This window comes from Homalodisca vitripennis, chromosome X, assembly GCF_021130785.1.
Source record: "Homalodisca vitripennis isolate AUS2020 chromosome X, UT_GWSS_2.1, whole genome shotgun sequence".
NCBI lineage: Eukaryota > Metazoa > Arthropoda > Insecta > Hemiptera > Cicadellidae > Homalodisca > Homalodisca vitripennis.
The window spans coordinates 67,905,193-67,922,034 of NC_060215.1; the positions used below are offsets into that span (position 1 = coordinate 67,905,193).

The window sequence follows — 16,842 nt, forward strand, 5'->3', positions numbered from 1 at the left end:
AGCTGAAAATATCTGCGTGAGCGTTTGTAAAAATTGCTCTGTGTGCAATTCCTAAACATCCATCCACTGGATGAATTTTCATCTAACATTCCAATAAGCAGGTTAGCGATCTTTACCAAACATCCAACCCATCTGTCCAGCGGATGGATAGACGTATGGTGTGAGACGGCCTATAAAACTGCCAGTTTCCTAAAAAGGAAAGGAATTTTTATCCAAAATTGCCTCTATAACATATTGGGATGTGTTTGATGGCGGACATAAGTTCTTGATCCCTGTTCCAACAGAAGTAGTGGATGGTGTACAACTTCCTTGGGGGGGCATTAACTCTGTTGAATAGATTTTATACTGATGTGAGTAGGAGTGAGTATGAAAAGTTAAGGTGGGGTTAGGCTCCCATGAATCCTGTGATTGCTGAGCTAAAACCCAGAAAATGGTATCATATAGATGAAGAATGACCTTTACATGCATTTCCAGGAGGGCTAGGCTGTTTTCATATAGCATACGGACCAGCCTTAGAATGGATAATAAGACTAGATTCAGATTTATTCAGTAAAAATGATAATCCCAGTTTTACTTATTCAGTGACGCTATTTTGGCTTACAAAATATAATTAATCATTTTACTATTTTTTATTTTAGTGGGTACAGTGACTGAAACCACATATACAGGGATTAGTTTCCATCTTACCACTTTTGGATCAAACATGGAAATCATCACATTACTTGTTTGGTGGATGTAGAAGAGTTATTTGGTGACAGTCTACAACTTAGTGAGGTCTAAAATTTAAAATATAAATAACTTTTTTTATATGGATCAAGAGTTTTTTCTGAAGACTCAAGTAGGACCTCAGTTAGACAAATGAAACAGACTCAGACTCCTATCATAACCTGGGCATTATTTATTGTTATTGTTGGTGTTCAGATTATTGGTTGATTAAGTTATGTAGGCTAAATATTGAGTGAATAAACAGAACACAAACAACAAACAGTAAACAACAGTCAGCATTGTTTGATAGCATACAAAGTAATCTTTTTGACATTTAAAATATAATAAGAAAACCTTATCTTAGAAAACTTGATACACTTTCCACCATGTGCATTCATAATATATCGTTCAATAGTGTTGCGGAATTACAAAAAAAAAAATGTGATCATAAATAATTACTTCATTAAATATTTACAAAACTATAATTAGTGAAATTTTAATAGTAGCTTTAATTTAGGTTAATAGGTTAAGTTTAGGACATTTTTATATTTTTTTGTTAGTTCTAATTGATTTGTGAAGGCTCGCATTTCCAGTAATTGAAGGAAATACTTTTTTGGGACACTAATACTTAATATTATATAGTTTTTGCTTTTTTACAGCCTATATAAACCCTTATTCTAAAAGCTATTGAACCTTCTTCATTAAGTGTTATAACCATCTAACTAAAGTATTGTACAAAAATTATAAATGGCAGACCCGTTATCGTAGGGTGTATCAGGACTCTATTTTATATCCATTACTTACTTTACAAAATAGCCAATTGAAATGTTATGCAGACATTATTACTCAATAATTCACGCTATTATTCCATCCATTTATCAGAAAATGGTTAGATCCCTGAGCTCAAGAGCCTTACAGCTGCTTAGACACTTGTTTTAAAAAATATTTTTTTATAATTAGTCCATACTTCAAACTTCTTAAGTTCCAGGCTAATATTTTAGTTATGACATTCCTTACTGAAACCAAGGAAAGAGAATACTTAATACAAAAGGAATATACAATATTTTAAAAACTATTCTTAACAATAAACAAATAAAAAGGTAATAATGAACAATTAGCCTAGGCTACCACAAATAAGGTGGGATGTAACACTACAGTAAATTACAAGTTGTTTTGAGGTAATCCAGTGAATACTGGATGGTGAGTACGCAGTATCATTCAGTATAAGTCTGCAGTTAAGATGTTACATGATAAGGTACAAAATGTTTGTGATGTTTTTTGAATAAAGATATTCGAAAACAAAATAAAAGCACTTAATTGAATTTTATATTTAAAAATCATACATCTCTTATAATTTTTTGCTATTAAATGTTATATTTTATTTTTAATTCTACTAGCCTATAACTTACCTAATAAAAATGAATTTTTTAAAATGTAATGGTGACATCCCCTGGCTATGAGAGTTACCCGGTTTCCCATCATCCAATTATTTTTTAATTTTTCAGGTATATTCCTATGGCTATTAGTAAATATATGATGTAATTAAAACCCCCTACAATCCCCTTAGAGGGGTACAATTACCCGCCTTTATAAAAAATGTTCAATGTTGACGAAATTTGTTGTAAATGTTTTTTAGTGTTTATTTTTCGCAAAACTAACTCAACATTTTTGACCACCCCTCCAACTTACTTTGGGGGGTTAAAAACCCATGCTAAAAGACACGATAAGAGGTTATTCGGTACAAGTATTTGTACTATTTTCACAAAGAGGAAAATGTACAAATATGTAACCATGGTCATTAAAAGTCCATGTTAAGAATTAATAAAATACCTTATCTTGAAAGGTGTATGAATGATTGAGTGTATTTGTCACGCGAGAAATAGGGTAGTAGATTTCAACCCTCAAAACTAGGCTAGTGTTATATTGTAAAATATTAAGATAGCATATTTCTGATCATTAGCTACTCCAAATTTTTAAATTTATAGCCTATCTAGTTCCTAATACTTACTGACAGACTTCATCCACAAAACCAATTGAAACTTAGCCCATTTCCTCAAGCTAAGATGTAGATACCTATATAGGAAGCTCCTCAATTGAGAGAGAGTTATCATAATAGGCTAAAAGAACTATGCCTCCAATTAAACATGTTAAATATGATTTATGGATTGTGTGAAGGCTAAATTATGATAGGGAAGAAAACTGACATTAATACTGCCGTTATTGAAGAGTAAACGTAATTCTGATAACTAGGATAGTATTACTACTAGGTCTGTGAAAACCCCTTTCTTTCTTTCTTCCTCTTGTTTGCTGAATTTCAGCAGGTTCTGCTTACTTTGAGCATGGAACCTCGATAAACATTCTTGTATGTATGACCAGTTGACACTTTTTACACACAGTAAGTTCACTATTGCACTCAGTATCCACAAGGGTTGTATGCTTGGAGACAAGGTTGTTCATGGTGTTCTCGGTGTTGTGGGTGTTTTCTGTTTTGTTTTCTATTTTTTGTTTTTATTTCTTAGTTTTAGTCATAACCTATTAAGTCACAACCTTAAGTCTATTGTTAATACTTCCTATTGTTTGTTGTGTTACTTTAAAAGAAGTTGGGGGAATTTCTTTAAGGAAGGTATTTGATGAGTGTAGGATTAAATAGGAACGGTTGTGCACCCAACTCCAAGGATAGAATGCTTCACGCCAGAGACCCTTCAGGGGGCTTCCTAGTCCAGAAACAGGAAATGGGCTCTGGAAAGAACATTTTGTTATAACCTATGGTGAAGACATTCATGTTCTTAAGACTGGTCACTTTCAAGACTTAAGTTATGTTAGTATGTTTTTTTTGTTTTTTTTTTATATTACCTTATTTATAGATTTAAGAAAACTTACCATTTCCAGTATTATTTCCATATCAAAGCTTGTTAAAAGATCTTTCAATATATAAGGTGGATCTATTTTCTTCGCTTTCAGTTTAGTGAGCAATTCATGTCTGAAGTAGTTATATTGCACACAATCAAAGATTAAATGTTGAAGACTTTCTATGGAACCTGCATTGCATTTGAGGCATAACGGAGTGAAATAACAATTTATCTTAAATAGGGTTTCATTAACCCAAGCATGTCCAATTCTTAGTCTATTTATCGTTACTATTTTATTTCTACTCAGTTTGTAATTATTATACCATGGGGAGGGGCTATCAGGGGACAAGTAGTGATTGTTTAATTGCGCTAACAAAATCTTCCAATGACATTTTAAAATCTGTTGGTTCTTCACCTGCTTGGGTTGCCTCTTTTGCCAGCCTATCTACATGTTCATTGGGGCCTATCCCCACATGACTTGGTACCCATTGAAAAGTGAAGTATTTATTACCTCTCATCATGCAGATTGTAATGGCTGATGCCAGATTTTCTTCATAATCTACTGAACATGCTGCCTTTATGGCTAGTATAGCAGCTTTTGAGTCAGAACATACTACAATGTTATCACAATTTTGTTCGATTGCTATTTCAACAGCTTTCTTTATGGCATACAGTTCTGCGGAATAGCTGGATGCCTGGTTTGGAAGTTTATATTTGTATTCTATTTTTAAGTCCTGTATATACACGGCAGAGCCTGTGCCATCCTTGCTTCGTGAGCCATCAGTGTAAATTCTTAGATAGTTTTCATATTTCTTTCTCATTAATTCTAGAAATAATGCTTTAATGGCTTCTGGTGGGAGTAATGATTTTTTCCCAACTGTGTCATCAATCTCTAATTCAAATGCTATTTTTAAGTTCTTAAGCAGTAGGGGGCTATCAACGAATTCCAAAAGATTTGAATCACTTACTGCAATATTGTTTAGATTCGCCAGATTATCTACTGTGTACACCAGTTCCATGTATAGAGGTTTGGTTTTTTTGACCCAGTACTTATGATGATAAGCTACTGCATGTAAATATCTTATATTCACATACGAGGGGGTACCCAAAAGTAACCGGAATTGTATTGCTGGCAGCCGGCAGCGTGTAGTACACATTCCTGCTGCTAGGCGTGTGTCGCGCAACCCATTGCGAGCTCAGTGACCCCAGTTCCGTTGTCCTAGTGCATTCTGTTCGTTCGTAGTGACTGTTTTCGCTAACCCTGTTTTGTTCTTGTTTCGTTTTTTGTCATGGCAAGTTTAAGTGAACAACGTGCAGCTGTGAAATTGTGATTTTTACTTGGTGAAAATGCTGCAGAAACTATTTTAATATTGAATACAGTTTACAAAGATGATGCTATGGGGAAAACTCAGGTCTATGAGTGGTTCGCTCGATTTAAAAATGGCGACATGTCGATTGAAGACAAACCTCGTTCTGGACGTCCATAAACCTCTCGAACGGACGAAAATGTTGAGAAAATTCGTGAATTTGTGCTCACCGAGCGTCGACAGACAATTGAGGAACTATCAGAGAGTAGTGGGTTAAACGAAGCAACAGTCAAGCCAATGGAAGTAGCCATCTTCACCTCGTCCAAAAAAATGTCGGCAAGTCAAATCAAACATCGAAACCAAGTTGATTTGCTTTTTTGATGCTAAAGGCATTGTTCATTCTGAGTTTGTTCCTCCAGGTCAGACTGTCAACCAAACATTTTATTTGGAGATTTTAAGAAGATTGCGCAACAGTGTTCGCCAGAAAAGACCCGATTTGTGGCAGACTGGAGACTGGTTCTTCCACCACGACAACGCACCGGCACACACAGCCATCTCAGTTAGGCAGTTTTTAGCCAAAAACGGCATGGTTCCGCTGCCCCACGCACCTTACTCGCCTGACCTCGCTCCATGCGACTTTTTTTTATTTCCACACATGAAAAGAGGCATGAAAGGTTAACGATTTGACAGCGTTGAAGAGGTTAAGAAAAAAACGAAGCTCGAGCTTGCAGCCATTTCTAAAGATGACTACAAAAAATGTTTTGATCAATGGAAATACCGTTGGGACAAGTGTATTAGTTGTAATGGAGATTATTTTGAAGGAGATAAGGTCGTATTGTAAAAAATTTGATAATATATAATTTTTATAAAATAATTCCGGTTTTTTTTTTTAGGTACCCCCTCGTAGCATGGGTGTTGAGGATTACTTAGTGTTTTAAACAATATTTTCTCTGTTAAGAATTCTCTCCTTATATGTAAGAGAGGTAATGCTGCCTCTGCATGCAGAGTATTAGTTGGGGAAGATTTCATAGCTCCGAGAATGCATCTTAAAGCATGGTTTTGGACTATTTGTAGGCTTTTAAGGTTTACTTTTGGGGCATGACCAAAAATAAAGCAACCATACTCCAGCTTAGATCTAATTACACTTTTATATACCTTTGTTAGAAGCTGCAGGTGGACACCTAGCCTCCCTCAAGCCAGTGACCTCACGATGTCAAGGTCTTTTAGGGATTTGCTTACCAGTGATTGGATGTGCTCCTTAAAGTTTAATTTATTATCGATTATAATACCTAAGATCTTATGGCTATTAACTACAGGAATAACTTGATTGTCAACAGTCAATGTGGGATTTATGATTTCTTACCTTCTACTTATTATGATAATTTTACACTTACTTGGATTTATATTAAGCAATACCTTGAACAGGTATTGTTCAAGGCTGGACAAGGCTTCTTGGATCCCAGCTGCACTAATGTATAGCTCTTTATGACTACAGATTAGGGTTATGTCATCTGCGTACAGTAGAGGTTGTACCTGTCTTGGCATATACCTACCGATGTCTGCAGTATACAGTGAAAATAATATTGGACTGAGCACACACCCCTGGGGAAGGCCTCTATATGCAGTTCTGGTGAAGGTACCCTGATTGCTAATGAAGGTCAACCTTCTACTACTAAACCATTTAAAAATGTGCATTATAAATTTTGTTAGGATTCCTAAAACATATAACTTACTTGCAAGTGTTGGTATGGAGACTGAGTCATAAGCGCTACTTAGGTCCAGGGATGCAACAACTGCAGTTCTATCATTTGTAAGGCTTACCTGAGCTTCGGTTATCAGGGTCAGCAGGAAGTCATTGCCTCCACTCTTCTTTTTGAAACCAAATTGGTTGTCAGGAATAAGTTTGTTCTTAGTGGTAAACCATTCTAGGCGGTACTTAATCATTAAATTGAATATTTTCATAATACAGGATATTAATGAGATAGGCCTATATGAGTTTTCAGATGTCCTATCTTTTGTTGGTTTTAATATACCTATTACCTTTATGTTTTTCAAGTATTCCGGGATGCTCTTTCCCTGCCAAATGTTGTTAAAGACAATTAGCAGAAGGGTTTTGGCTGAAGGAGGCAACATTCTTAAGATTAAATAGTTAATACCATTCAATCCAGGGGCAGTGGACTTGGACCTAGATTTGATGGCATGTTCCAGTTCGATTTCTTTGAATTCACCCTCAAGTTGGTGATTATTACTATTTTTCATGAAGATGGGGAGGTCAGTTTCTGATTTTTCTGGAACATAATCTGGGGAGATAGTTTTCATTAATTTATAGCTTAGGTCCTTGTCATTTCCTAAATACTTTTCAGAACTATTTGAAGCATTCTTTCCTTGCCTTAGTCCATTTATCATTTGCCATATTTGAGAGTTATTATTATAATTTAATCTTTCGCATAGTGAATGCCATGCAGATTGTTTAGCTTTGACTATGATTTGTTTTGCTTCATAATGAGCTTTTTTGTAGTGGCTATAGTTAACAGGTGTCATCTCCTTCGTAAATTGGCTAAAATACCTTCTTCTGATGGCAACTGCCCTGGAACACTCTGGTGTCCACCAGGATTTTGAGTTAAAACCAATACCTTTTGGGCCATTGTGATATTTTGGCACTGCATTTATAATTGATTCTTTCAGAACTTTCATAAAATCCTCATATTCTATGTCACCTTTGGCCTTGACAGTTAGAATTTGTACAGAGGCTTTCTCGGCAGTATTGGAGAATGCACACCAGTCTGTTTTTTTGAAGTTTCTATCCTGGAAACTTGCCTGGTCTAAAAATGGTGTGGGATTATTTTGGTTTTGGATATTCATATCTATAACATTAGGGTAGTGGTCACTACCCATCGAGTCCTTCATCACTTTCCAAGAAAGGATCCTCTGTTTCAGTTGAAATGTTGCAAAGGTAAGATCAATGGTAGAGGGTCTCCTACCAGGGGATCCTACTGTGGTACTGGATTTATCATTGAGGAGAATATAATGTGAATCATAGTAAGTATTGAAAATTTGAATTCCTCTATAATCCTTCCGCCCATCACTGGACCAGTAGGGGTGTTTAGCGTTAAAGTCCCCACATACGATTGAGAATTCTTTTTGTAAAAGAAATAAATTGTTCCATAGAGTTAGATCTAATTTGTTTGGAGCGCAATAGCAGTTGTATATAAATAAGGATTTTTCTAAGTTTAATATTTCAATACCTGTAAACCGGATTGGATAGTTCTCCAGGCCTGGAACTGGTACCACTTTCCATTCTAGAGATTTGTGTACTAGGATTGCTGTACCACCATACCCATCATATCTGTCATTCCTTACCGTGCTGAAGTTTTTAAAGGTGAACTTTTCTTCTGGATATAACCAGGTCTCCTGGAGTACAATGAGTTTTATGTTATTAATTGTAACAAAATGTTCTAATTCAGCCCGTTTTGACTTAACAGACTGAATATTCCATTGTATAATCCTAAGAGGTGGATTGTTTGTCATTACTGACGATGTCAATACCCACTGACAAGCCTACGAGAATCTGTTTAATATTTTCTAGAACTATATTGACAGCTTGCATCGGGTTGCCAGCATTATCGGCAGCTGCATTTATCATTAGCTTTTCAAAATATAATTTTGCCTGGAATTCCTCCATCGATTTTTTGAGGTGGGCTCTTTCATCCTCAGTAAGCTCACCTGACCTACTTTGCTTAGGACTAGGCCTATCACCTTCAGCAATTTTTCCTTTGGCAGGGATATTTGATGAGGGTTTTAAATTTCTGTTTCTAGACACAGTTGTGTTCTTGTTGTTAAAAGGTGCTCGTCTGTCCTTTGGCTTTCTAGCGAGATGTTGCCATCCACTTTCTTCCGTTATCTCACCCTCATCTTCGCTGCCAATTAAAGTGTTATAGTAATTATCTGCGAGGATCGGTTTTTTGAATAGGTCTAATAGAGTTAAGTTGAGGGAAGTCTTTATGACTTGTGACGTTATGACTGACCACTGATGAGAAAGATTTGTGAGGTTTAACTTGTGTGCCTGGTGTGTGGCTCTTTGTATTAATTGCTTGAGAGGCAGTGAAGAAATCTACATTATATTCTGACCCTAATAGCTAATTGTTTCTTAAATTCTGGACATGACTTGGAAAAGCTGGGGTGTTCCCCTTTACAATTGACACATTTGGCAGCTTTCTGGCAGTGCTCACCATTAGATTCACCATGGGCGGGTTCACCACAGTTGCCACATAGGTTGGTGTTCTTACATGGTGCGCTTGCAACATGATTAAATGAATAACATCTGTAACACTGTCTTACAGGTTGTGTGTATTTTTCAACAGACATCATTACATAATCTAGTTTGATTTTATTTGGAAGCTCAGTACCTTCAAATATTACTTTCATAAAGTGAGTGTTATACACTCCATCCTTCCCCTTTTTAGTGATATGGTAAGCCTCTAATATAGGGATTGGGCTTAGGGCCCGCGTTACTAGCTCATTTGGGAGTACATCTGGTTCAACAAAAACTACTCCGGTTACCTGTACCCTATAACTAGAGATAAACACATGGTATTTAATAAGGTTAGAAGGATTCTCACTTACGAGAGAGTGAGAGTTTGCTGCCTTGTGGTTTTTACAAAAGATGGAGACATTCTTACCCTTTCTAATAATATTGGCTATCTTACCTTCATACTTACAGAGGAGTTTACCAACAGCAAAAGGATTAACCCTTGTTTTATTTACAGTACTTACCACAACCTCATATGGCCCAGCTGAGTCTGCATTATACCATCTTTGCATGAATTTTTTTTTTGGGTAACTTGGTGGGATTCGTTTCATTATTTTTTACTCCTTGATTCTGACTTTCTGTTTCAGTAAACTTTCTCTTATGGCTAGCATTTAATTCTAATTTATCATTATGGTGTTGCTCGTTTAGAGGAAATTCTGTCTCCATAATACTCAAAACCGCTTTTTTCGGTTTCTAGAGCATTCTCTGGCGTGGCCATGGTGGCTGGACCCGTCATGATGGGTCCACCCTACTAACCTTACCGTACTTAGTTTCTTTGGATCGAGCCTGATAGTCTGAAGATAACAAATAAATAAATAAATATAACAACCACTTACACAACATAAAATTACATTTGAGCAACAATGAACAAAAATGAACTAATTATCACCGACACCAACATGAAACAACAAGTAAATGGAGAATAAGTTAGTTAAAATGGTAAGAGAGAGAGAGAGAGAGAGAGAGAGAGAGAGGTTAACCTTACAACACGCTGTCTGACGACCTACGTCGTTATGGTACAGTCCTCTTCAAGACTTGACTTTATAGAAATATTACAAATATTAAATAAGTGCTCGTTTTAAATATCATCAAGCAATTAACACTATCAGAAAACACACATAACTCTCTTATTCTAGAATGACGCGCCAACACTCGTGTGAAAAACCCTTTCTTTCTTTCTTTCTTTCTTAGCTACCAAAATGTAGCTGGTTCTGCTACCATATGGGCATGGAACCACAATAGTCTTTATTATTTATTTCACTTTCCACTGTTTTTATCGCACTTTGAATGTTTTGAATAACCCTTACTATTTATTTCACTTTTCACTGTATGTATTGCATTTAACTGATTTGTGGTGAGGGTGTTAATTTTTTTTTTTTTTTTATTTCACTTTCACACTGTTTCTTTTCATGGGAAGGGGAAGTTAATTACAATTCCACATAAATGTTAGTATTTGCCTATAACCTGACTTTGTTATCAATCAATTGTTCCTGTAGTGTTCAGTTATTTACACACAGAGGGGGACAAGCTATAGGAAAGGCTTTTAGGTTACAGGATCAATGGAAATGGTTGGGGCCCACTGATCAGACTTTCTTCACGCCTGAGGTCCTCCAGGCGACTTTCTACTCCGAAAAGGATTCAGACCCTGGAGATAAATACAAATTGTTAGAACCTGGAGTAGGTAACAAATATGACTCCAAGATAGTGTGGAAGAGTTCTATACTTGAATGTTAGTAACACCCAATTGCCTTTATCAAATTGACCTATTTATACTATTTAGGTACCTTACTATTTCTAACAATACGCCTAAGTCAAAACTTACCAACAGCTCTTTGAGATAGAATGGTGGCCTTACTTTCTTTTCCTTTAAATGTTGTATTAATGGTTCTCTGAAGCTATCATATGTTGGGCATTCAAAGATTAGGTGCTGAAGACTTTCTTTCACATTCAATGTACACTTGAGACATTTTTCAGTAAAGTAGCAGTTTATTCTGAATAAAGTTTCATTTACCTGTGCATGACCCAGTCTTAGCCTAATTATTGTGACTAGTTTACTTCTTCCTATCTTAGCATTCTTAAACCATGGGACCATAGGAAGGTCCCGCTGCACATCCCTATACCATCTTGCTTTATTGCTTTGTTCTACTTCAGCTTTGTATAAGGATGTCATTTCACATTTTAAATGGCTGACAAAGTCACCCATCGGAAGGACCAGATCTTTGATTACTTTTCCTGTCTGAATTGCCTCTTTCGCCAGCTTATCTACTATTTCATTTGGTGTAATACCCACATGACCAGGAACCCACTGAAGTGTTATTTTCTTTTCTGAAGAAAGGACCTCCTCCACGATTTGGGATGTAATGTTATCAATATAATCAAGTTTACAGGCTGTTTTGACTGCATGGATGGCTGCTTTTGAGTCAGAACAAATTAGTACTTTGTTACCTGGTTGAAGATTCGCTATCTCGATTGCTTTCTTTATGGCGTAAAGTTCGGCTGTGTAGCTGGAAGCTATTTTGGGTAAACAGAATTTATAACTAAGATGATTAGGCCTACCTTGTAATAATACAGCTGCTCCAGAACCCTCTGCGTTTCTCGATCCATCTGTGTAAATTTTTATGTAGTCTGAAAATTCCTCATTTATTTGTTCTATAAATAATTTTTTGAGTGTTTCAGGAGGAATTTCGGATTTTGGATTTTCCATCCGATTAATATCTACCCTGCAACATAAGTTTAAATCCAGCATAGTAATTGGCTTCTCCAGACTGTCAATTAGTCTAGTTTCTTTGACACAGGTTTGGATTACTATCCTTTCTACAGTACTTACTGATTTTATATACAGTGGTGTGGTCTTCTTGGCCCAGTATTCGTGATGATTTGCTGCCATACTTAAATACTTTAAATTTACATAAACTGGATGGTTAGGTTCAGACAGTACTTTGAAAACTAGTCTTTCAGTTAACATTTTCCTTCTGGTCTGCAAGTTGGGTACTGCTGCTTCCATTTGAAGAGCTAAAATTGGGGTTGACTTCATAGCACCCAATATGCACCTGAGAGCCTGATTTTGAATAATGTCTAGTTTATTCAAAACACTATTTGGTAAATGCCCAAACAAAAAGCCACCATAATCTAGTTTAGCTCTGATTATACTGCAGTATACCTTTAAAAGTAGCTGAGGGTGTACACCATTCCTTCCGCAGGCCAGTGACTTAAGAATGTCTAGGTCCTTAAGAGTTTTACTCACCAAACAGCTTACATGTTGTTTAAAATTCAGTTTTTTGTCAAAAATTGATACCCAAAATTTTGAGGCAATCTCCAACTGGGATACTTACATTATTTACAGTCCAATTTGGGTTTGTTGTCTGCCTCTTCCTGCTAAAGATTATTATTTTGCACTTATTTACATTGATTGCCAGGGACAGCAGTTGACAGTACTGGGTAAGACTAGACAGGGCTTCTCGCATCCGAGCATCAACACCGTCAAACCGTGTACCACTACAGACTAATGTGAGATCATCTGCATATAAAAAGGGTTGGATCTCTTTTGGTAACTGAATTCCCACATCAGATATATAAAGTGAGAACAAGATTGGGCTGAGCACACAACCTTGGGGTAGTCCTTTGACAGTAGACCTGGTGAGGGTATGCTGGCTTCCGACAAAAGTCAATTGTCTATAGCTTAACCATTTATGTACATGAGTTATAAATCTGTGGGGAATACCCAGGACAAACAACTTACTCACCAGAGCGGGCAGAGAAACCGTATCATAGGCACTGCTCAGGTCCAGCGAGACAGCAGCTGCAATCCTATTTTGCATTAAATTCACATGAATATCAGCCATGAATGCTAACAGGAAATCATTACAACCTCTCTTTTTTTGGTAGGCAAATTGGTAGTCTGGTATTAGTTTGTTTTTAATGATAAACCATTCCAATCTGTGTTTTACCATTAAATTGAAGATTTTTATCATGCATGACATTAGAGAGATGGGTCTATATGAGCTTTCCTTACCTTTTTCTTTGTTTGGTTTTAGAATGCCTATTACCTTGATGGTTTTCCATTGCATCGGAATCTCGGCTCCGGACCAGATGTTGTTAAAAACATTAAGCAGTAGAGTTTTAGCTGAAAAGGGTAACATTTTTAAGATTAAATAGCTTACCCCGTCCAAACCAGGAGCTGTTAGCTTAGTTCTAGATTTTATCGCCATATCTAATTCCTCTAGACTAAATTTTTCTTCCAATGGAAGTTGGTTTGTAGCCTTTGTAAAGATCGGTTGATTGATTTCAGATTTCATAGGAACATAGTCTGGAGTGGTAAGTTTTAAAAAGCTATAACTTAAGTTTTTATCATTGAGCAAAATCTTGTTATAAGTATCTTTGGTTCCACTTCTAATACCTCTAATTGTGCTCCAAATTTGTGTATTATTTTTATTTTCTATGTTCTCACAGAAACTTACCCAAGCTTGTCTTTTTGCTTTACGGATCACCTCCACGGCCTCATAGTGTGTAGTTCTGTATTGCCTGTATGCTAGGGGAGTCATCTTCATTGTGAAGAGTTTGAAGTTTCTTCTTCTTATAGCGACTGCCTTAGAGCAGTCCGGTGTCCACCAAGATTTTGCGTTAAAAAACTTGCCATCTCCCTTATTTTGGTGACAGAAGTTGGGGACTGAGTCTTCTATTGCTACCTTTAATATCTTATTGAGATCCTTAATATTTATATCATCAGATTTCTTATTTGAGAGTATACTGGATGCAGTCTTATCAGCTATTTCTGAAAACTTACCCCAATTGGCTTTTTTAAAGTTTTTATGAGTGAAACTTATTATACCCGACTTTTTTGAGCCCAAAACAGTTTGTGAGCACAATTTGTTACCATTAATTTCTAAAATAATAGGGTAGTGATCACTACCCATTGAATCACTCATTACCTTCCAAGACGATATTTTATCTTTTAATTGCACAGTGGCAAAAGTAAGATCTAAAGTTGAAGGTCTTCTGCCAGGAGATCCAGTGGTGGTGAAGGACTTATCATTTAAAAGTATGAGTGGAGAGTCACTGTACGCATTGTATATATGACTGCCCCTTGTGTCTTGGCGTAAGTCAGCGGACCAATAGGGATGCTTACCATTAAAGTCGCCACACAGTAGAGAGTAATCTTGTTTATTGGAAAAAATGTTCTTCCATAACTCTGTCCTTACCTTTTTTGGAGAACAATAAATGCTATATATGTGAAGAGGCCTTGAAAGGCCCCGGATCGTGACTCCAGACACCTGAATTGGATCCTGAGCATCCAAACCCAAAACAGCTTCACAGTCAATACCTCTCCACGTGAGCGACTTGTGGATTAAAATTGCAGACCCACCATAACCATCAAACCTATCATTTCTCACAGCAGAGAAATTTTTAAACAATATTGTTTCATTTGGTTTTAGCCATGTTTCTTGTAAGACAATAACCTTAATATTGTACTTACACACAAAAAAGGATAATTCAGCCCATTTTGATTTGATTGACTGAACATTCCATTGCAGTATTTTAATTGGAGCTGCCGGTACTTCCATCAGGGGGCGAGGTGTCTACGGTAGTGCCAATACTTAAGTCTAAAAGTATACTCTTTATATTCCTTAGTACTATGTTGATCATCTCTAGAGGGTCAGGATTGGCTATTGATGCATCCAACATCAATTTTTCAAAATAAGCCTTTGCTTTAAAGTCTTCAAGTGACTGTTTTAGTTTAACACTGTCTACTTGTTTTTCTGAAGTCATAGAGAGACCTAACCTCTCATTTTTATCAGATTTGTTACTTTTGTTCCTTGTCCAGCGATTTGGTGTGTTGTGTACAATTTTTTGCTTAGTTGTGTTGTTTCCATTAGGCCTATAATTATCTCTTGGCTTCCTGAATATAGAGGACTGCCCTACATTCTCTTCATTTACTTGAGCATAACTTAAGGGGTCAAAATAATTTCCTACTGGAGTAGGGTGTGGTCTGGCCAACATATGAGGGAATTCTGTTAAACTAGTTACATCTGGTGAGACTTTTGAGGCATAGGTTTTATGGTACCGATTTTGGTGGAAAGGTTGTTTTGGATTTGGGAAGTATTGAGAAGCTGTGAAAAAATCTTCATTATATTCTGACATTCTATTTCTAATTGCTAATTGACGTTTAAACATTGGACAATCTTTCGAGAAACTTACATGGTCACCATCACAGTTTACACATTTAGGGTCTTTGTCACAGTGGTCACCGTGTGCCTTTTTACCACATGTTCCGCACAAGTTCTCGTTTTGACATGGAGAACTGGCTACATGATTGTACGAGTAGCACCTGTAGCACTGTCTGACTGGCAAAGTATATTTTTCAACAGGTACAATAACATGATTTAGTATAATTCTTTCTGGTAATGTATTGCCTTCAAAAATTATTTTAACAAAATGAGTCCTGTATGGACCCTCTTTTGAATTTTTGGTAATGCGATAGGCTTCCAGGATAGGTACTGTACTGCAGGCATGGTTAACAAATTCATTTTGGTCAATATCGGGTTCTGCATAGACAACGCCTGTTATCCGAACTCTGTAAGAGGGGATAAAGATATGGTAGTTTGGAAGTGAGTTATTGGTTATCAGCTTATTTGCGGACTCAGAATTCTTACAATATATAGCTACATTTCTACCCTTACGATTAATACAATCAATAAGTGACTCATTTTTCTGAAGCAACTTACCCACCGTGAATGGATTAACCTTGGTCCTGTTAGTAGAGCTAACTATAACCTCAAAAGGTCCGGTGGCAGAAGCTTTATATAACCTCTGATCAAATGTCTTTTTGGACATTTTGGTCTGATTTGTTTGATCTTTGTTATTAGGGACTAAATTATCATCTTTACCAGATTCATCAGACTCACTGTCATGTTTACGTTTATTATTTTTCGGATTATTCTGATCATCCTTATTACTATCATTAACCTCCATAATGCTGTGTACAGCAATCTGTAATTCCTGATCAGATTTTCCTCCAACCATTATGGTTGGACCCGTTGAGACGGGCCCAAACCAGCTATTACTAAAATTGAAAGTTGCTTATATACTAAGTATTGAAACCACCACCAAAGTAGAGTGAGAAAATCACATAAATAACCACTCACCAAAAAACAGCAAAACATAAATTTACATTTAAAATAATTATTAACACTTAACACAGAAAACGTGCACAGTTCAAGGACAGACAGCATGCAGTCATAACCTCAACAACTAGGGACGGCACAATGGAGTTATGAGAATGGTGTGAAAAACCCAACCACCAATCACTAGGTTCAGTATAGCCAACTACCGCAGCATAACTATTGTACCATGCCTGCAGTGGCGCTTATAGGTGTCAATCATCGACATGGCTCAGTTGATAACAACAAATAAAAGAGAACATTTTGACTCTAACATGTAATCTTATTACTATTTAATCTAGCTTTTCTGCATCTTATTTTTATCTTATTATTATTATGAATTTTGTTTGCTCACTAACACGATTTCATATTATGCCATTATCTCTCCAGGGTGATTTTTAATTATCGCATACAAGGACCTAATGTAAGCATATAACAGTTAATTCTATTTCGCTTCGTTTCTATATCTCTTCGATTCCTACTAAAACATTAATTGTTTTATGGAGGGGCCAATC

General features: G+C 36.4%; 2 protein-coding genes across 10 annotated transcripts in view; one reads left to right on the forward strand and one right to left on the reverse strand.

The window, feature by feature from the left end:
* LOC124369128 overlaps window positions 1-16,842 on the forward strand; it is a 338,533-nt gene that overhangs the window by 120,886 nt on the left and 200,805 nt on the right. The window lies entirely within an intron of this gene.
* Window positions 10,346-16,439, reverse strand: LOC124369132. 4 transcript variants are annotated; one of them, XM_046826903.1, is made up of 2 exons: window positions 16,313-16,439; window positions 10,346-11,890 (listed from the first exon to the last, which is right to left on the reverse strand). In XM_046826903.1, exon 2 carries the CDS (start codon window positions 11,872-11,874, stop codon window positions 10,924-10,926), a length of 951 nt encoding a protein of 316 aa, XP_046682859.1. In that variant the 5' UTR covers window positions 11,875-11,890; window positions 16,313-16,439; the 3' UTR covers window positions 10,346-10,923. The 4 variants fall into 4 exon arrangements, with proteins under 4 accessions (XP_046682859.1, XP_046682860.1, XP_046682861.1 ...); XM_046826904.1 differs by lacking the exon at window positions 16,313-16,439 and adding an exon at window positions 11,998-12,451; XM_046826905.1 differs by lacking the exon at window positions 16,313-16,439 and having other exon boundaries at window positions 10,346-10,815; window positions 11,727-12,451.

Excerpts from the sequence above, each read along its gene's own strand:
- LOC124369132 (XM_046826901.1), bottom strand. The coding sequence starts at position 12,204 with ATGAAGTCAACCCCAATTTTAGCTCTTCAAATGGAAGCAGCAGTACCC. Across the intron at positions 10,816-10,992 it reads TCTATCTCAAAGAGCTGTTG|GGTCTGAATCCTTTTCGGAG; the intron begins GTAAGTTTTGAC and ends ATTTATCTCCAG.